Source organism: Mesoplodon densirostris, chromosome 11 (assembly GCF_025265405.1).
Source record: "Mesoplodon densirostris isolate mMesDen1 chromosome 11, mMesDen1 primary haplotype, whole genome shotgun sequence".
NCBI classification, from domain to species: Eukaryota; Metazoa; Chordata; class Mammalia; order Artiodactyla; family Ziphiidae; genus Mesoplodon; species Mesoplodon densirostris.
In genome coordinates, this window is record NC_082671.1 from 23,535,837 (window position 1) to 23,558,728 (window position 22,892).

Consider the following 22,892-nt stretch of genomic DNA (forward strand, 5'->3'; position numbering starts at 1 on the left):
ACTTGTTTGTAGCCATGTTTGAAAGCTGCCTAATCCATACAGGCCTTTAGAAAACGATTAGGTCACAGAGGAATGATTTACCCAAACAGGCTCAAAGTATTCTCCAAAGTATCACTTGGTTCCCAGTGAGTAACCCATTCCTTGTATAAATCTTGCTCAATGACAAACATCATAATGAAAAGGGCAAAAGAAATGAAGTACTTCATCCATTTGCTTTTCTTAAATTTTTAACTTACTCTAAATAGCTAAGTTTCCATATATAATGAATCACTGATGGATAATTTCTATTCATTAGTTTCACTCCCTTCAAAGTCCCCTGTAAATAGTAGCAAAGAACACCCATTCTATGTTTCAGGAACCGAGTAATAAGGGCACTTGAAAAGCAGAGTTTAATCCATTTTTGTTATATATTGAAACTTAAAAATATAAAATTTAATCACTTTCATTCTAAATAACCTATAACATTTCATAGGATTTTACCCATTATTTAAAATACACAAATTCATTAAGAATCAAAAAAAAATAAACTCCTAGAAAATTATAACATCAACTTATGATACGTTACTTCCCTAGGTCTAAGCAAAATACATTTGTGCTTAAGTAGTCGTACTTAATTTATTTTCCAAACCTATGTTGCTGGGGGATTGTTTTTCATTCTAAATTAACAGAAAACCCATATTTGAGCATATTGTTTATGTGAAGCTGATAAAATGCAAACTGAGAACATACCTCGGTCATCACCATATCCTGGCATTTCTTCACATATTTACCATCTGCTTTGACAATCGTCTGCAGAAACCTCAGGTATTCCACGTGGCGGCCGTGTGTCTCAATGCAGTGCACGAAGTGCTGGATAACCCTCTCGCTAATCTCATTGCACAGATGGTAATTGTTCATGAAGATGTGCCGCATGGTTTCTGCTTCAAGGAGCTACACACAGAGGAATGTGTCCTTGTAACTCTGACAAGATCAATTTTCTATTCTACAGTACTTAGACCAATTGCACAGCTTGTGATCAGTTTCCTATTTTACGCAAAACTGTAGTGAGTTTTCTGTGCAAGTGTTCTACAAAGTGCATTTAGATTATTCAGCACTTAAAAAAAAACCTGAGCTCACAAAGGAATTTAGTTGGAAAACGGAGCTCATTATAAAGGTCAACAAGTTGGCAACAGTATTCTTGAGATTAATTTAATTATGTATTGTTCAAAAGTAGCTGTTCCTTAGTATTCGCTGACACATGTTTTACAGAGCAGAGTTAACTCCACCTTTGAGTTTTCCAGATTTAACTTACTCATGGCATCAAAGTTTGTCCTACCACATCTTTTTCCTAACATTAAACTATGTACATATAAATGAAGTTGTCATCTGCAGGTAAGATCTGTGTAATTTTTCATGTTTCTTTAAATGTTTCCTTAATGGAAATAAAAGATATTCACTTTTAGGAGGAGAACAGCCTACAAGTTAAAAAATGTGGTGATGAAGATGAATAAAATTCTATCCATCAATGTTGCTAAAACGAATGAGATGGACACTTTACTATAAATATTAGAAATCTCTCAAATACTTACACCAGGGGTTAAGAACAAATTCAGATGTTTATGGAGGAGAACTTGATTCTGTGGATTTCCCCGACAGAAATTCTGCAGGAATGTATGGGCCAGATTCATTACTTCATTCATCTTTTCATCATTCTGGAAGTTGAAGAGTAGCACGTGATACAGAGAAACACAGGAGCAAAAATATTATCAAAGAATATATTCTTTCGCACATGCATTTTTTCCTCCATGCCACTATTTAATGCTCCCCTTTCTGTGTCTACACCTCTCCCGGTTACCCCGTCCCATCCACCCTCCCCATTTTGTAGATGTCTCTCCCCTTCTCTTAATTCTCCTCCTATCTGTTCTGCTCCACTCTTTCCTCCCCCTTTTTGTTTCACGGTCCATCTCTAATTCTCCCCAACTTTCCTGCTTGTCCACTACAATTTCCCATCTCCGTACAAAGCTGCCTCTTCTCCCCTGCCTCTGTCCCCACACCCCCGCTGTCCCCCCTTCCTCTCTCTCTGGCCCCCTCATTCTCCTGGGTTCTGCTCTCTTCTGTCCTGCACCCTCCAATCCCTCTCTTTCCTCCCCTCTCTTGGATTTCCCATCTTTCCCAGTGTTTCCATGTACCTGGATCTTCCTGTGCCTTTTGTTTTCTGTTTCTCCTCCTTCCCCACCACCTCTATCCCCCTCTTTCTCCAACTCCTCCCTTTCTACTTTTCCAGGAGGCATCTATCCCTCCTGCTCTGGCGCCTTCTGCTCCTTTTCTCCTGCTCTCACTCCCTTGTCCTCCTGCTTTGCCCCCACTCTTTCTTCTCTCCACTCACTTGCCCTCTTTTCCCCACTCTGTAAATTTCGCTCTGTATATATAGTTCTGACCTTACCTCTAGTCTCTCCTCTCCCCTCTCTGCGCACCCTCCTTTTGCAACTTACTTTGTCTATTTTTTCCATCTCATTCTCTTCCTTGTTCTCTTCGCTTTCTGACCTCCTCTTCTCCCCTCTCTCTTTGTCCCCCTCTTTCTTAACACACACACTCTTAAGTTGTTTCCTTATTCACTGTCATTTCCCAAAGTCCTACAATAAGGTACTTCATTGCTAATAAGAATCTCAATAAGAAACTTCAGTCTCAAAACTCACAAAGAATGCAAAGTTCTCTTTTTAAAAGTGGTCTTTTAACAATATCACTGAAACAACCTAAAATTTTTCTGGGTAGGTAATGTGGTCAGTGTCAGATATACAAAATGGACTCATGTTTTGAGTAATAGTTTATATTCAATGAATGTAATGTTTTCTTTTTTCCTAACCTGAGAGTCTGTATTTTATGCCATCTATAACTAAATAAACTGCCTCGGATCATTAATAGACTCACTTCCTCACGTTGAAAATAGGGATGAACTAACCAGACTAATAAATATGTCCAGAAAACTCCATTCCTATCTTGAAAATAGGAAGTTTTTATTTCAAAATCTACTAACATTTTCCTTTATATGTGTAATCCAGGGATAGTGAAAAGACATCAAAGGAACTTTAGCCGCAGGAACACCCAATTCCCACAGAAAAGCCAGCCACACAGAAGGACATCAGGGCCAGTTCTACTGGAATTGGTGTTTCTTTGAAACTGTCGTCTTATGCTTTTTTTTGTTTGTTTCTGAACAATCTAGGTATCAAAACTGAGCAAACCCCAATGGCATTTTTCCCAGAAATAATTCTAACATTTATATGGAACCACAAAAGACCCTGAATAGTCAAAACAATCTTGAGAAAGAAGAACAAAGCTGGAGATATCATGCTCCCTGATATCAAACTATACTACAAAGCTACAGTGATCAAAACAGTATGATACTGGCACAAAAAACAGACACATATATCAACAGAACAGAACAGAAAGCCCAGAGATAAACCCAAGAACTATGGTCAATTAACCAAGGAATGAGCTCTGAGAGAGAGGATGCCACATTATATGTGATTTTCAGTGAGGTGTAGAAAAATTCTTCAACTTTTTATTTAAGCTTTAGGTGATGCAAGTAAAAATCACTTGATTTAGACATTCTGGGCTGGTGAAGAGTGGTAGAAATGCATCAGGAAGGAATGACAAAGGAGGCAAGAATACACAATGGGGAAAAGGCAGCTTCCTCAATAAACAGTGTTGGGAAAACTGGACAGCTCCACGCAAAAGAATCAAACTGGACTACTTCCTCATACCATACACAAAAATAGACTTAAAGTGGATTAAGGACTTAAATCTAAGACCTGAAACCATAAAACTCCTAGGAGAAAATATGAGAAGTACACTTTTTGACATTGGTCTCAGCAATACTTTTTGGATCTGTCTCCTCAGGCAAGGGAAACAAAAGCAAAAATAAACAAATGGGACCTAGTCAAACTAAAAAATTCTTGCGCAGCAAAGGAAACTATCAACAAAACGAAAAGGCAACCTATTGAATGGGAGAAGACATTTGCAAATGACATATCCAATAAGGGATTAATATACAAAATATACAAAAAAGCTCATATGACTCAACATCAAAAAAACAAACAACCTGATTTAAAAAATGGGCATAGGAACTGAATAGACATTTTTTCAAAGAAGACATACAGATGGCCAACAGACACATGAAAAGATGCTCAACATCACTAATCATCAAGGAAGTGCAAGTCAAAACCACAGTGAGATATCACCTCACACCTGTCAGAAAGGCTATTATCAAAAACAAATAACAAGTGTTGGTGAGAATGTGGAAAAAAGTGAACCTGTATGCACTGTTGGTGGAAATGTAAATTGGTGTAGCCACTACAGAAGACAGTATATAACGTTTCCTCAAAAATTAAAAATAGAACTATCATATGATCCAGCAATTCCACTTCGAGTACTTTTCTGAAGAAAACAAAAACACTAATTCAAAAAGATATATGCACCCATATGTTTACTACAGCATTATTTACAATAGTCAAGATACAAAAGCAAACTAAGTGTCCACTGACAGACGAATGGAATAAGAAGAAGTGATATACATATACAATGGAATAATACTCAGCCATAAAGGAATGGAATCTTGACATTTGTGACAACATGGATGGACCTAGAGGGTATTATGCTAAGTGAAATAAATCAGACATAGACAAATACTGTATGATTTCACTTATATGTGGAATCTAAAAGAGAAAACAAATGAACAAACATAACAAAACAGAAACAGACTCATAGATACACAGAACAAACTAGTGGTTGCCAGCGTCGGGGGGAATGAGTGAACTAGGTAGGGGAGATTAAGAGGTACAAACTTTCAGTTATAAAATAAACAAGTCATAGGGATATAATATACAGCATAGAGAATATAGTCAATAATATTGTAATAACTTTTTATGGTCACATCATTTTGTGATGTATAGACGTATCAAATCACTCTGTTGTACACCAGAAACTAATATAATATTTAAGTGAATTATACTTCAATAAAAATATGATTAATAATAAAACAGCAAACCCCCAAACACAAAGTAGTAGTAAAATACTCAACACTACAGTTATACTAAATAGTAGAAAAAGGGACTTGATCACATGTCCAATGCCCATGTTACAATATCAAAGATATAATAGTTTGGAAAATACCTTTTTTAATACCTTCTTTAAGGTTTAATACCTTTTCCTGCTTTTCAATAATTCTTTTATTGCATTATCTAACCTAGCTTGAATTATACCACCTTATAAATTTACATATTAAAATGTAACTAAGTCAGACAGGGGGCAATCCAGTATGAGAAGTGAAAAGTTCAAGTGGGGAGGGTATCCACAGAGAGGAGCCTGGCATGGCACACTGGTGCCCAAGAGAGATGAAGAGGGCATCCACCCTTGTGGAGGGGTCAGAGCCTGAGTGAGGTGAAGAGGGCATTCATAAGGAGGAATGGGCAGCAGTGGTGATGGAAGACGAGATGGAGTAAGAGAATAACTATATTCACACACACATATATTCTCTAGATTTGTCTACTTAAAGGGCCTGGAGGGGCAAACCTCCACAGCAATAAGTACATTTAGTTCTCAGAATTTTTCTCCCAAATACCATTCTCCACCAAATGGAACTGGGGCTTCTTGAATAAATGGTTAATTCCAGAGGTGGAACAAGAAAAATGCAAGGGAGCCTGGAATATTTTAATGTGCAACAAAGCAAGGAACTACTCGAAGAATGATGGGACCATGTTAGAGGACAGGTCAGCTGGCCTGAAGGGGCTCCATTGGCCAAATCTGGGACAATCAAAATAAACAGTGCTAGAAACCTAATATAACCTATTGAATAAGACGAGCATCTGTAAGTCCATACTGATAAAAATAAATAAATGAATAAATTGAAAGTTTGGTTTAAAAAATGGAATGTTTACTTAGTTTCAAAGAACCACACCACAGAGTATTTGTTACAAAGGGAAACTGAGTACTTCACAGTGATAATCCTGGCAGACACCACCTTAATCAAGTGACCCAAGTAAACATCACTGGTCATGCAGCAAATCAAAATCACATGCTGCCTGATAGGAAGTGGTGGGAAAAACTTAGTGTTACTTCTGTCACGTTCCTGCCAAAGATGCATAACTGAATCGAATCACGAGGAAACATCAAATGACCCAAATTAAGGGACAGTCTTCAAAATAGCTGCTCTGTCTTCAAAAGTGTCAATGTCAAAGAGTTCCAGCATGAGGAGATTTAAACGCACATAACACCAAACACCTCCTGTTTCTGAAGTGGATCTTTTTGTCAAACAGGACATGATTGAGATGATGGGAGAAATGTGAATGGCATGTGAGGATTAGGTAGCAGTAGAGTGGGATGCTCTTTCCTGATCTGGAAGGTTGTTACTTGGTTATGTTTGTAGGGAATATACACTAAAGGGCTCAGGGGTGGTAGGGCATCAGGTTGGCAACTTACCTGCAAATAGTTCAAGGAAAAAAATTCTTTGTAACTTTGCTATATTGAAATTGTATCAAAATTTAAAAAGAAAAACAGTACCTAAGAACTTACCTTTTCATAGGGTATCTGCAGCAGGTCTAACACCACTGAATGGGCTCCCATATTTTTCAGTAATCGTTGATGTTGATTCCGACACTTTTTATTCTGTACACAGAGTTTACTTAGCCTAATCAAAATCTTTCCAAAGAAGAAGAAAAGCATTAAATATAACAAATACAATATTAAATATAATAAATGAACAAAACTTCTTTGTCATGCCAGTATAAACTCATACAGAAATATTTCCCATCTGCTGACCTCCTTTACAATCCGGTAGTTGTTGCTCTTATTGCTGTCAATCTGAGGTTTCTTTGTTCCATCTTGCACTGGACTTAAAATGTTTGAGTCCTAAAATAAACACAAAGATGTATGTTATGCCCTATATATCTTTGTAATAAATTTATTTATTTTGTAATAAATAAGAAATACTTCTTGCAATTATTTTGTGATGAATTTATTATTCAACTTAAATGTTTCCTTGGTATTTTTTATCCCATAAGAAGCTCCTTGGCTTAAATGAGTCATGCAAATGACCACTTCCCAACAACAACCAATTACAAGATCTATGGCATTACTAATAATTAATGAGTTAAGTTTAAAAGGAAAGGGTATTACAGGTAACATTATCAGTCTATTTCCTTATGCTAAATGTATCAGACATATCATGACTTTATATTGCCTACAGGAAAAGGAATAGTAAAAATCCAGGGAATAGGAGGCATTATTTTATTATTAGGGATGAAATTCAGGGGAAAAAAAAAGACTGAAGGAGCATATCATAACATGACATGTTAAAACACTTCAGGGGTGGGAGGAAAAAACACCTTAACCCAAGAATTCTCTGACAGGTTACCATGACATCCTTAAGAGTCATGACTGGGGGCCAACCAACCATGTACAGAATCATGAAAATGAAAAAATAATTTTTCTTTATTTAAAAATAGTATTTTAAATTACTAAATTAATAAAACTTATTAAGAGGACTTGAAACACCAAAAGCATTTCATTATAACAACCATTATCTGTAGCAGTATAATAAAAAAACAAATACAGGGAGTTACATATTTTAAATATCAACTATTGGAGTCACCATATGAAAATAAAACATCACTTACAAGCAATTTAATACCTGAACATTTATTAAGACTTAATACATTTCTGGTACTAGGAAATGGTGAATAGATATAAAAGAAATAGAAGATATGGTCCTTCTCACAAGAAAATTACAGTTTACCTAAGAAAACAGGGAGAAATATGAAAATAAAGATTTGAACTGAGCAGAATTCACTATTCAAAGAGAGAGACAGAGGCTAGTTATAGCTTTAGACAGCTTTATGAAGGAGGGGAAATTTAAGCTAAGGTCTTGAAAGATGAAAACTACTTAGTTAAGTATGAGAGAGGTGTGGAAGGGCAGGGGGACACTTGTTAGGCGAAGAAGTCACCTTAGCCAAAGGCACTGTAGAAAGAAAAGCACAACAGTGTGTAGAAAATGACAAGAACTGACAAAGCATGTTGCAAAAGTGGACAATTAGATGGAGTGGGGCCTGACCACCTCCCTGATTTACAACAGGTACAAAATTGCACTTGGGACAAATGTCAAGTTCAACGTGGGTTAAAAAACACCGGAAAGTCCTGACTACATTGAAGGTGTTGGACTCACAGTTAAAGGGGACTCCAATCTAAGCTCAGGAAAAAGTAAAAAATATATGAAGCTAATTGATAAATTGTATTTGTCCCTGTTTTTCCTACTGTGTTCCATGAAAAGTCACAAAATTAATGCAAACCAAGAGAGAAAAAAATATATATTTTCCTTGCTAGTCAAAGAATTCTGATGGAAGGCTTCAAGTAGGCGAGTGACTTGGTCCATGCGGTGCCATCACCACTGCTCAGTAAGCTCCATGTTCCTCTGTGACTTCTCTCCAGGCAAATATTGTCCAAGACGGAGGCTCCCAATCTGAACTCCATCTAGCAAGTAACTCTTCTCCCATTTTACTGAGCATAAGGAAATTCCCCTACATGACATTGCCTTTTCTCCATCTGAAAATGTCCAGTATCATCTACAAAACCGTCTACCTTCCCTGCTATGTCTCAGAGAAAAAGAACTTTGGAAGCACGGATTTTTAAATTCCATCTCCCCCTGCTTCTTCTCTCTGCTTCCTCTGTTTCTTGTGCACGAACAGTTTCTACCCTCCACTGATTCTTTCTGAACTCTCTGAAAATATGGCCAAGTTGAGGCCAACCAAGCACTTTCTGTGACACCGCCCATTCTGGGAAGTAGTCTTGCATCTCAGATTACTACCCCACTTAAATTCCTCAAGAGAATAATCTACTGTATTAAAATTCTTTTATGTGTCAATGACTCAATTACTAAAACTGTCTTTGGCATCTGATTCTATGGCTCACTACCATTTCCTTTAAATCTCACTTTGTTTTACTATGACAGGATACTCTCCAAGATTTTCTGACCACCTTATCTCTTTCACTCAATGGAACTGGAATGGCAAAAAGTAAAGAATAAAAACACTGCAAGTATTCAAACTGTTACTGTTTCCTTCCAGGGTTGTGTCATCTATGCTAATAAATCCTAGGAAAGAAAATGAAAGCAATCCAATCTCCACCCCAGGTAAATAAAGGAGAAAAAAGAATGGGAGATATTGTCTACAAGACAATAAACACTAAGTGAATCTGAAAAAGTTGTAGAAGAAAATGTAAAACTATATATGTAAGTGAAGCCAGTGTAGAAGAGGGAAGGGGCCCAAGTGGCTCATGTAAATATAAACTGTTTAGATGGAAGAGGCTGGAGGTCAGAGCATGAGACAAACAGCATTTCTATTTGATAGCAAAAATAATTTATTGATGAGAAATAGAAATTGCAAAGCTAGAAATATAATTAAAGTTCCTTTTTCTGATCACAAAGGTGAAGGCTGAATTTTAAAAGGCCATATTCATTTTTTTTCTGGAAGAGAAGAAATATTAAAGAAAACCACCTTTGTATTCCAAGCCAGGATTAAGATGCTACCAAGTCTAAAGACTGACACAGCTCCTAAGGTGGAAAGGAGATCTTTCTGACCTATGTCAACTTAAAAAAAATCAGTCAGAAATACAGGCAAAGCTCTGGCAGATATATTTAAGTCTATTTTTCAAACAATGGCCTGCAGAAAAAGCAACTGTCTTGTTTTAAGAAAAGTAATCTCAGGGAAGATGTACTACAGTACAAAAAGCTATGTTCTCTAGTTCTTCTCAAGGGAGGATATAGACAATGCTAAACTTTCTAAGTATGGGAATGATGAACAAAACTTATTTTACTTTAAAATTGCCAGCAGTCAACAAAAGGAGGCAATGCTGGAGAATTCAACAAATGGCCCCCTTTAGTTTCAGAAAATAATTCAATGTAATTAAACCGAACAAAAATACTAACCTACAGAACATCTAGAAGATCCCAAAACAGAGATTGGGGGAATTTAAGAAATACGTAAACTATATAACTACAGTGAGGTTTTGTTTTCTTAGGTTGATGCCAAAATTCTCTAAGTAAAGATGTTCTGAGAGATCTCCTCCAGAAAGGGAAGAAATTAATTATATTTTTTATATCCTGTGCAAATTTGGCCCTACATCAGTGCCCAAATCTACAAAGCTGTGGCTTTATCCTAATGACAAAATATGAGTTATGTGTAAAATGTAGAATTATAATTTATTCAGAGTCCCAGAGCTGAGCAGACTCAGGAAAAAAAAAAAAGTGTAACACTGAGAACAATGCCATGCTTATAGTAAATATCCATATTACCCTTTTGACAGAAATGATGAAGAATAAATAAGGAACTCCAAAAATACTTGCACTTTATTATAATTGTTTCTAATCATCTGGAAGAACTTGAATTTATTTCCTCTAGTGGAATATGGGAACCACTTAGTTAAGTGATTTTATTGAGGTGGCTAGATTTTTAATTGCAGAGTATATACTGTAACATAAAGCAATACATTCAGCAACAACATAGCAAGGATAGTCTAGAAGGGTCTAGAAATTTAGGGAAGAGTCTAGAAATTAGGTGGTCGCATGGATCTAGACAGACTCAGAGTGAATACCTAAACAAATAGTGGTTCTGAACACAGCACTGCTCTCAAATTTATTTTGCATCAGGCATGGAAACGCCTTGTAGATCAATAGCAAAAATGATATGAGAATAATATTGTATGAACCATATGGTGAACTAAACATGGGCACAAATTAATGAGGATCTGGCTCCTTAACTTAAACAAGGGCAATCATTTTTTTTTTAAAAAAAGAACTTTCCAAATCCTACAATGTAGAACTTCCTGCATCTACTACAGCTGTGATTAAAATAGCTCAGTGCATATTTACAATAGCCAGGACATGGAACCAACCTAAATGTCTATCGACAGATGAATGGATGAAGATGTGGCACATATATACAATATACAATGGAATATTACTCAGCCATAAAAAGAAACGAAATTGAGTTATTTGTAGTGAGGTGGATGGACCTGGAGTCTGTCATACAGAGTGAAGTAAGTCAGAAAGAGAAAAACAAATACCGTATGCTAACGCATACATATAGAATCAAAAAGAAAAAGTGGTACTTATGAACCTAGTTGCAGGGCAGGAATAAAGAGGCAGAGATAGAAAATGGACTTGAGGACATGGGGTGGGAGGGCCAAGCTGGGGTGAAGTGAGAGTAGCATCGACATATACACACTACCGAATGTAAAATAGTTGGCTGGTGGGAAGCAGCAGCGTAGCACAGGGAGATCCGCTCGGTACTTTGCGATGACCTAGAGGGATGGGATAGGGAGGTGGGAGGGAGGCTCAAGAGGGAGGGGATATGGGGACATGTGTATGCATATGGCTGATTCGCTTTGTTGTGCAACGGAAACTAACACAGTATTGTGAAGCAATTATACTCCAATAAAGATCTATTAAAAAAAATAGCTCAGTGCAGGTCTTCTCTTTGTCCCCATCCCAGTGAAGTGACAGGTGTCCTTCCTCAGCAAATGTCATCAAGTCAGCAAGATTGCAAAGCATTCTGCTCACCATCTGGATTCCCAGCCTTCTCTTCCTGTATCCACTATTTAACTGAATCAGTGGCATCATTTACCAATCACCCTCCTCCCAACTTCAGATGTCAAATGCCATCCTTTTCCCTTCCCACCTCCCTCCGAAACACACACAAAAAATCTAACACTCAGTCTTTTATACTTGACTGACCAACCATATGATAATTTAGCTGAAGCTCTTCCTAGTAAATAGCACCTCCTTCAGACCACTGAATGAATGCCTCACTGTGGGAGAATAAGGTATTTTCTCTCCCTCCCACCTAAGACTAACATCACATACCACCCATTCGGGATGGTATCCAGGGGGATGCAGGAACCCTAACATCAGCCTAGATCTACTTATCTGACCTTGCCTGTAAAGCTAATTCAGACCATCATGGGGTCATGGTCGTTTCTGCTTCCCTGGCTGGCACCTAAGGCTGCTTGAAGACTTGGTCCAAGATCCACAGTGCAGGGAAGAGGCTGTGTCCACCAACACTGGCTGATAACGTCCCTCCAGATTTCCCTCAAACTAGGCACAAATCCCTGCCCTTCTAGAGGGTAAATGCATATTCTTAAGTCTTACTCCAAACCTGTTTTCCTTCCCTTTGTCCTAAGACAAATACAAACATGGCATCTTCAGATTCATTTGATGCCATTTTAATGAGTATTTGATGATGTTTAATCAGATGTCCTAGAAAATACCCCAAATCTCTTTGACTATCTATATCTCTGATAAATAAGGAACCAAAAAAGGATGTACCACTGGAGTGCATTCTCTCTGCTTAAAGACATATTCCGGAAAAAAGGGAATGTACTGATGATAGGTATGTTCGATGTAAACTAATAGCTGCTTTCATAGGAGTACAACAGGAACCCACTACAGCACAGCAATGCACAGTACTTTTTTCCATAATACTTTCTATAATACTTTATTTATATTATATAATACTTTTTAATATGCTCCTCAGCAGTATTATATGAAATTAGAAAGGATAGGCAACCCTTTAGCCAGCAGGGTGACAAAGACTAACAGAGCACTGTGCAGGAAATGAAAACAGTGATATAAATAGAGCCCTTACAGACTATGTCTGGTACCTGATGTTATGTGAAGAAAGCATTCTTAGTCACAGTCACCTCAGAGCACACCCCAATGTGACTGAGAGAGGGGGCTGTATGTACAGAAGGTGAGGGGAAGAAATCAGCACCTTCTCTTCAACTCCCTCCTCAGCAAGCAATCATTAAGGAAACGCTGCTGCCTGGCCCAATAACACAGGTGGCTCTGATTGAATGAATCAACTTCTATAACTTCCTTGCAAGCCACTCGTTGAGGAAGAAAAATATAGGAAGTTAGAATCCATGCTACCAACTTATATGAAATTGAGAATAAATGGCAAGGTGAAAAACTGAATAAAATAGTAACTGTCCTCTATAACATGAAAGGAAATGATAAGTTTATGCTAAAACGGCATTAATTTTAAATGTAGGCCAGAAGACAAGAGGGAAAAAGATTCTTATCCTGGAAGTAATCGGAAGAAACAAACTCAGGAGATATAAGCATTACATTTAAGAACTTGCATTACAACCAAATAGAATGAGAATGTGTATAAGTAGCATTTGGCTCAAAGCCAAAAATTAGCTTTCAGATGCATGTCTTGTGAAAGGACTTTAAGTGACACTCATGTGTAGCAATCACCTTCAGCAACATCAGCTCAGACATAAAGGACAGAGATATGTAATGTGATATAAACAAGTAAAATAAATATACAAGGAGGTTGAGAGCAAAAACAGAAAGTGGAGACAAGAAAACAAATTCCAGAAAAGGAAAATTCCGGAAAGCACTCTCCCAAATGAATGGATACAAGTTCTCCATGTAGCTCTCACAGTGTCCCTCACTGGTCAGATCCTGTAGGGATATTCTGTCTGAAACTCATGTAGTCTTTCTGAACCAAGCAGTGAAGGTTAGACATTCTACCAGTTACTTTTGCCAAGAGTCAGTTAGTCAATCAGAAGTTTTGCTGAAGAAACCAAGTCTATATAGAACTATTTCCCTGCTGTGCAGAATCAAAGTACTAACACTCGGGAAAGCACCATTTTCTTTCAAGATATCTTTCTAGAGGGATCAGCCTCCTTACCTGTTTGCTTCATCAAAGAAAAAAGATCAGAAGTGGCTGGCAAAGAATGGAAACTGGGTTTTGCTTTTAAAGAATAATGAGATGTGGAGGTAAGAGAAAAACCATCAGACAGGGAAGGGGTGCTGAGAGAGAAGCAGAGAAAAAGCAAACGAGGGAAGGAAAGGGGGAGGGAGGGAAGGAAGGAAGGAATTCATTCTCTCAGTAAGATAAATCAGCAAACTAAAATTCAAACACCTGTGAGGAAAGTTAATGCTAAGAAAGACAACAACAAAAGCATCAATAATGAGGTTATATCATTCCCAGTGAAATGCAAACAATCAAATAATCTGAAAGGACTTTGAAATATAAGTACGTTTAAAATAATCATAGAGATAAGGTGAGGGATAACATCTGTCACCCCAGGTGGACCCCTCTGTGGTTACCGCGGCTCGGGATGACCCCATAGCATCCCTCGGCAGGGATGAGGGAGAGCTCTACTGGGAAAGGGGGAACTGCGAGCCAAGGGCCAGCAAAGAAGAGAAGGCGTGTGCACCCCAGCCTTCCATCACCCCCCGGGACGTACGGCTGCTCTGCTGGACACCAGTCTGGGTCTACACTTCTGAGTAACCACCTGTGCCCCCCTACCTCATAGCAACTTCTCACCGGGGAAGTGTGAGAGTCAACGGGTCAATGGACGTACACAAAACGTCTTGGGCACCAGGCAGTCTGGATTCAGGTGCCTGTTGTTGGTAGGAATTGACCAGGTACACGAGCTATGAGGCCCACAGAAATGAGAATGCTCCTGCTGAGCGGCAGAAGCCTTAGGTCCCACGAGAAGCCAAATTAGTGCACAGCCTCTTAGGAGAGAAGACGTTGCCCTGCACCTCACACCACCGCACCTCACCCTGCAAACAGACAGCCAGGTGGTTGCCCAGGCAACCCAGAGTGAGCTCCCAGGGACACTTCCCAGTTAATTCTGCCCCATACATCACACACCCGTTAAAAGAACAAAAAGTTATGAAGTGAAAACAGGCAGATATGAATCTAGAATGCCTAGATATGAAAAAGAATCAATCAGAAACCCCGACAAGGAAAAAAAATAGTCCTCGAAGTAAAAACTAGATAGATGGTTTAAACATCAGACGTCAGTGAAGACTATAATTTTCTTTTAAAGGAGCAGGCCACCACATATAGGTAGGTAGCTAGATGCAGAGACAAATAAATATAGATATACAGACACAGAAGCACAATCACTGTGAAGAAAAACTAACAACAACCAAAATATTTAACACGAGTGGGAACTTTGTGTCCTGTGATGCCCATGCGGCCTGCTTCTCAACTCTTAAGAGGTGAATGAGCACAAAGGGCAATCCTGACTTAACCCACTCATATATGGTTTCCTGAGTTAATCCCTCCCCTTCCTATATTTAGAAGTCAACACAACATATTTGAATGTGAGGCACTGAGTAACACTACTGAGACTGTCAACTTGTTACACCCTAGCCATCAAGCTTTCAGCAACAATGGTATAATCTTTTCATGTCGTGGAAGGCAAGTTAATACAGGGAAACCCTGGAAGATATACTAGGTAATAAAGCTCCTAGGTACTAGGGACGCAACGGGGCTTACTAGAAGACCAAATCCACCTGCTTCCTCCCCCTGCTTCTACGAGATCAACTTCAATAATGGGATAATTTTGGCTTCGCTGAGATTTGTTAGTGTTCGTAAATGGATTATCAATTCACATTTATTGCCCCAAGTACACAGAGTTTACCGTTGAGGGAAGAAAACACTTTTATGTTATGGAAAACATTTCTGATTACTAAAATGAAGACTTTAATGCTATCTGGTCTTCTGATATCTAAGCAGGCACAAAGACCATTATGAGCTGTTTTAAAACAATGCCAATCATCCTGTGTTTAGAGCCTTTGTAAAGATTGACTAAACAACAAAGGATTATTATCTGATTGGCCTGCCAGAGTACATGCTGCCTGCTACTGGCTGTTTCCATTGATATTGTGATATATTTCATCCTGTTTACAATAAACTGTCACTATCGCTGGCAGTTGGTTCATTGTATAATGTAGATTATTTGGCTGTGTACAATTAGTAACTTTGTAGTTTCTCACTTTTTCTCCTTATATTAATCTATGACAAATGTACCATTCTCCTGGCTTCTCAATGCACCTACTTGTGTACATTTCTACTGCTGCTCCCCTAGTTCATGCTCACCTAACCTCACGCCTGAATTTGGGCAAGAGGCCCTTAACTGGTCCCCTCCTTTAGTCTCTTGTGCTGCTGAACCATCCTTCCCCCAAATCTTCAAAGGCTCCCAATGTCCCAGCCACTTCAAACACCAATCACTTATTCCTGTTGAATTTCTGCTTCTCTTGTAATTATTCTTGAATCACTAACTAACAGAAATCCTCCCAATCTTTCAAAACACCGAAGCCTTCTCTGAGTAGCCAGGCCCACCCTGACCTCTCCCTTTTCTGTGCTACAACAGTTCAATATAATCATACTTTTTTTTTTTTTTTTGCAGTACGCGGGCCTCTCACTGTTGTGGCCTCTCCCATCGCGGAGCACAGGCTCCGGACGCCCAGGCCCAGCAGCCATGGCTCACGGGCCCAGCCGCTCCGCGGCACGTGGGATCCTCCTGGACCGGGGCACGAACCCGCGTCCCCTGCATCGGCAAGCAGACTCTCAACCACTGCGCCACCAGGGAAGCCCCTCAATCATACTTTTGTCATACTGTTTTATGTGTGTTAATCTGTGTGTTCATTCTTTGAGGACAAGAGCCATAGCTCAAATATTAGATTTGATTCTAGATATCAAACTTTAAGAAGGGAAAGGAGAAATTCAGGTGTGTACAAAGGCAAGGAAGCATGATGGTGAAGGGATGAAATTGTACTTTAAGCAGAATATTCAAAAGAAGGGTTGTTCTCTGGAGAAAAATGACAGCAAATCAAGTAGAGTAGCTTCAGATATGGTCCACAGTGCCTCAGTACTAACATCAGTAAACAGACATTACAAGGATAAATATATGAGCTCAAAATAGAGTTTTCTACTTTTAAGAACTGTCAAAAATAGAAAATGTTGAAGTAGAAGTGCAGAGGAACCCCTCTGACTATACAACATTCAGAAGTGATAGATAAAATATTTAAACTACCTCTTTTTAGTAAAGAGAAGGAAGCAAATGGAGGCCAGAAACCAGAAAAATACATGAAATTTCCAAGCAGTAATCAAGCACGGACTCATTCGTTGGCCCTGAGGGCATCAGCCCAAGCTGATAACCAACAACTGAGTTTTAACTTGTCTCACATACACAACAGAAAAGAAGCAAAGCCTGAATCCCAAGGAAGATGGAAGGTCTGACCAGAAACCTGCCTCAGGACCAGGAACACCTAAAGGAGACACCCACAGTGACGAGCCAGGGAAAAACGTGGCCCATAGAAGAACAAAGGGGTACCTGTCTTGGCTTGGCTTGGCCAAAGCCAAAAAAGGGAGAAAACTCTCTTGAGCTCCTATATACAAAGACGAGCCCACTTTCACTCAAGATTTGGGGATAGAATTCCCACTAATAAAAAGGCTCCAAAAGTTCCAAGCCAAAAACTTTGTCTAACATGTTTTCAAAATGTCGTATCTCAAAGTGTCTCAATGAGGCAAATGATATCTTCTCTGGATTAAACACAAACTTCAGAGGAATTCACATATTCCAAAGAATTTAAGTTCATAATACATTTTTTAAATTACTAACTATCTAAGTAAACACATTCCCAAGGACTTCTGCAAGAATAGCACACTTAAAACTGCAAATGGGGCTTCCCTTGTGGCGCAGTGGTTCAGAGTCCGCCTGCCGATGCAGGGGACATGGGTTCGTGCCCCGGTCCGGGAAGATCCCACATGTCGCGGAGCGGCTGGGCCCGTGAGCCATGGCCGCTGAGCCTATGCGTCCGGAGCCTGTGCTCCGCAACGGGAGAGGCCACAACAGTGAGAGGCCCCCATACCGCAAAAAAAAAAAACAAAAAAAAACCTGCAAATGGCCTTCCTATTAGGAAACCACTAGATCCTAGACACAGAACCTATTTTAAGTACATTTCTGGGCTCACTGGAAATGAAGGACCACTCTGAAAGACCCCACCCACCATCTACAATGGAAAAAAAGTAACCTGAAACCAGATCAGAGAGTTCCAAGCTTCAGGGCAACATGGTAACTTTCCCTGAAGGCAAATGCCAGTAGTACCAAGCCTGCAACCCAGAAAGACAAGCCAGCTCTAAGCAAGTGTCAAGTTGGAGTAGCTAAAGCCGAGACTCCTGCCTTTAGACCCATGTGTGGGAAGGGAGCAATGCGGTCTCAGGCTCAGAGCGCCCCCTGGCCATAGGCCAAGGTAATCACAAATACTCTAAAGAGGAAAACATACCATCTTTCAAATCCTAAATCCAAAAGATATGAGCTCAAAACCTACACCCGAATGTTTACAGCAGCTTTACTCATCATGGCCCCAAACTGGAAACAATCAAGAGGTCTTTCAATAGGTGAATTAGGATAAACAAACTGTAGTACATCCAGACAATGGAGTATTATTTAGCAATAAAAAGAAATGTGGTAGTGAGCTACAAAAGGACACAGAAAAACCTCAAATGCATATTGCTAAATGAAAGAAGCCAGTCTGAAAAAGCTAGATATGGTATGATTCTACCTATATTCTGGAGAAGGCAAAACTATACATGGGACAGTAAAAAGATCAGGGGTTCCTGAGGGGTTCCCAGGGGCTCAGGGATTCACAAGAGAGGGACAAATAGGTGGAGCAGAGAGGAATTTTAGGGCAATGAAACTATTCTATATGATACTGTGCATAGCATTACACATTTGTCAAAACCCACAGAATCATACAGCACAAACAGCAAAACCTAAAGTAAATTATGAACTTCAGTTAATAATAATGTATCAATACTGGCTCATCAATTGCAACAAATGTACCGCATTAATTAATGTAAGATGTTAATAATAGAAAACTGAAGGGAGGGGAGGAGAGGATATAAGCGCATTGTACTTTCTGTGCAATTCTTCTCTAAACCTAAAACTGCTCTAAAAACAAAGTCCATTACTAAAAGATATGAGCTCATAATCAAAGATGACCAAATATATAATGAAACATGGAATTAGTATTAGATACAGGCTATAAAATAGCCATATGGAATCACAAAAATTAGCAAGCAACAAAAGATGATCAAAAATGACCAAAAAGATTTATTTAGTCAAATTGCAGGTGTGAAAAAGTATAAGGGCTGAAATTAAAAGTCAAGAGGTAAAGTGAACTGCAAATAAGACATGCCTGAAGAGCGACTCAGACGACTCTAAGAAATTATTCAAATTCGGCATAAAGTCGCAGGTATGGAAAATATAAAAAGGAAACTAATAGATATGGAGGCAATAGTAAGGTTTAACAAACATTTAATCAGTTTTAAAATCAGAATTAAAGCACCACTATTCAACACACAGCAAACTTCTCAACAGTAGCAACGGCAGCCAGAAGACAAGGAACAATATCATCAGAAGTGGGAGAAAATAAATCTCAACTGATAAAAGGTTTTTGTTTCCACTTAAAAATAATTTTAAATTTATAGGCATCAAATAAAACAGCCTTAAAACATATAGAGATTAATAGAACTATAGGGGAAACTGATAAACCAACCATTATAGTGGGAAATGTCAACAAATCTCTCTCAATTTTTGATACATCAAGAAAACAAAAATATTTGTGATTAGATAGATGATTTAAATACAATAAACTAGATTTACTAATAACATATAAGGAAACTTACATGCATTCACATTCTTCTTGAGCCCACATTAAATATTTCTAAAACCTGAAGGTATAATAGACCAAAAATTGTCTCAACAAATTTTGGATAACTGATATCGTCATAACCACATTCTCTTGCTACAAGTTAATTAAGAATTCAATAACCAAAAAAAGGGCAAATTTTGAGAATGCATTTGGAAATTTAAAAACTCATTTCCAAGAAACTATACTGGGCCAAAGAAGAAATCATAATGAAATTATTTAAATATCTAATATTGAACAGTAATAAAAATACCATTTGTCAAAATCTGTGGGATGCAGCTCCTTAGAAGGAAATTATATCATTAAATTTTTGAAAAGTCTGAAAATTATGTCAACATAAAAGGCTATAGTATAGTAGGATAAATATAATGAAATAGCAAACAAACCCAGGAGCTCAACAAAGCCAAAAACAGATTCGTTAAATGGATGAATAAAGTATATCCAGCTCTGGTGAGATTGTACCTGACATTATGCATTTGTCAAAACCCATAGAACTGTACAACATAAAGAGTGAAATCTAAGGGAAAAAGAAGAAGAGAATGAAAAAGGGGTATGAGCTACAGATATAGCAGATATTTAAAAAGATAATGAGGGATTTCCCTGGTGGCACAGTGGTCAGGACTCTGCCTGACAATGCAGGGGACATGGCTTTGATCCCTGCTCCAAGAAGATCCCACATGCCGCAGAGCAACTAAGCCCATGTGCCACAACTACTGAAGCCTGCACGCCTAGAGCCTGTGCTCTGCAATGAGAAGCCACTGCAATGAGAAGCCCACGCATGGTAACCAAGAGTAGCCCCCACTCACTGCAACTAGAGAAAGCCTGCACACAGCAAAGAAGACACAATGCAGCCATAAATAAATAAATAAATAAATTTATTTTTAATAAAAGATAATAAAATAAGATGAATAAATTTGAAAACTAAAGTATATAGTCAGAAAAATATACAAGTTGACCCAAAATAGAAAATGTTAATGAATTTATAACCTTTAAAAATTAATTACTAGTTAAAGTCTTCCCACAAACCAAATCCAAGGCCCAGGCAGATTTAGAAAAGTTCTACCAAACATTCACAGAAGAGATAAAGAAAGGGGAAGATTGTGTAACTCACTTTGTTACAGAATTAGTTTAACCTGGATACCAACAATTGACAGGAACAGTACAAAAAAGGAAAATCAGAGGCCAACCTCACTGACAACAAAGATGTAAAATCCTGAACAAAATACTAGCAAACTGGATGTAGTACTGTAAAAAATGTCACCAAGATACACTTATTCTAGAATGCACGGTTACTATAGTAGCAGCTCTATTTATGATTCATGTTATTAAAATTAGCAGATTATAATTAAAGAAAAATAACAATCTTGACAGATGCATAAACTGCATTTAATAGAAGTAAACAACCATAGTAAAAATTAGCAAATGAAAAACAGAAGGGAATTTCCTCAGTTGGTAAAAGGTATCTACAAAAAAACAAAAGTACCATAAAACTATATTCAATAGTGAAATATTAAAATTATTCCCTTTAAAATCAGAAGCAAAACAAGGATACCCATTATCACCACATCTATTCACCATTGTACTGGAAAACCATACCAACACAATAAAGCAAGAAAAAAAGAAATAATAGATGAAAAGATAGTGTTCAAGTTTGAATTATAGCATCACCATGACTTTATGTCAAAAATATTTTTAACCTTAGGTAGCTATACATGAATTGGTAGGACCTAACTACCTGTACACACAGAATTTAGCTTAATCTAAACTGGAAGAGGAAGTGAAATGTCCAATAAACATATAAAAACATGCTCAACCTCATAATAATCCAGCAAAATGAAAATCACAACAGGGATAATATACCAAACACACCCAATTATCAAAAATGGAAAAGTGAGAAAACCAGTAGTCATCAGGATGGGGAACCACAGAAACTCTTATATACACCCTGGAGGTAGTATCATTTGGTCTTTGGAAAACAACTGGCATTATTTGGTAAAGGTAAACATACCAGATATTAACACCTAAATATATATCCTGAAGGGATGCTTAAACATGTGTATCAGGTGACATTAAAAAGTTTTTTAGGGCTTCCCTGGTGGCGCAGTGGTTGAGAGTCCGCCTGCCGTTGCAGGGGACACAGGTTCGTGCCCCAGTCCAGAAAGATCCCACATGCCGCAGAGCGGCTGGGCCCATGAGCCATGGCCACTGAGCCTGCATGCTCGGAGCCTGTGCTCCGCAACGGGAGAGGCCACAGCAGTGAGAGGCCCGCCTACCGCCAAAAAAAATTTTTTTTTAAAGTTTTTTAATCTCCTTTTGGTAGTAAATTTTCTTTTAAAACATTAGAACTGTAAAGAACATAAAATGTCCATCAACAGTTTACTAGATAAACATGTGCATAAAATGTAATAATGTATATTAGAGAAAATGAATAATCACTGCTATACAACAACAAAGATGGAGGACAAAACATATCTAAAACAGACTAAGTGAAATACTTTTCATTTTGTTAAATGTTTTAAAAATATAGATATACATGGTAAAACAGTTAAGAAAAGCAAGGAAATTATTAACATGAACTCATGATAATGGTTTCCTCTGGGATATAGGGATGGACCACAGAGACTTCTTATTGGTACTATTCTATTTCTTAAGCAATACATAGAAGTTTGTTTTATTTTAAGAAATATCTCACTTAGGTGAGCTATTTAGAGAGAGAACAAATACTACATAGGAAATAGACTTGATAACCCTACAAGTATCTTTTAATTTAACAAGTATCTTTTAAGATTTCATAATTCTATATGCATCATAGTAAACAGCACACTGTGTTGCACATGAAAACCAATAAAAATTATAACAAGCATTCACTGACTGTGGACTTTTGGCAGATACCGACATCCTTTCTTCCTTCTTGCTAGCAGATTTTGATTTCGTTTATCCTTCCCCCACGTAACTCGGGGGAGAGTATCCTAGCCTGCAGAGCATCTTTTGTTTAGTCTAAGCTAATCTTATAGTCCATTGGTTTAGAGGTAAACATGTGGTCCTGCTTTGGCCAAGGAGACATGAGATAGAATCTACTAAGGGGCGCCTGGGAAAGGTTTACTTGCTCCTAAACAGGAGACTTAGAAAAGCACAGATATTCTTTTGTGACAGTGTTGTGATGTCTAGGATGCTGCTGTCGTGATTCAATCATGAGAAAGATCAGTCTCAGAAGTAAGGTCACTGGTCCATGATGATTGCATTGAGACAATAAATTAATTAAAACTGGAGCCTCACTTCTTGACTTGTTAGTAGATAATATGTCACCTTGTTGTTTATATTTTCCCACTGAAGCCATATTAAC

General features: G+C 38.1%; 1 protein-coding gene across 1 annotated transcript in view; it reads right to left on the reverse strand.

Annotated features, from left to right (window-relative positions):
- Positions 1–22,892, reverse strand: part of ITPR2 (inositol 1,4,5-trisphosphate receptor type 2) — a 538,352-nt gene that overhangs the window by 281,648 nt on the left and 233,812 nt on the right. Inside the window, exons 27-30 of the mRNA XM_060113623.1 lie at positions 6,793–6,882; positions 6,547–6,672; positions 1,569–1,691; positions 730–930 (exon numbers count right to left, since the gene is read on the reverse strand). Coding sequence (XP_059969606.1) covers positions 730–930; positions 1,569–1,691; positions 6,547–6,672; positions 6,793–6,882 — 540 coding nt within the window. The remainder of the gene's footprint in view (positions 1–729; positions 931–1,568; positions 1,692–6,546; positions 6,673–6,792; positions 6,883–22,892) is intronic.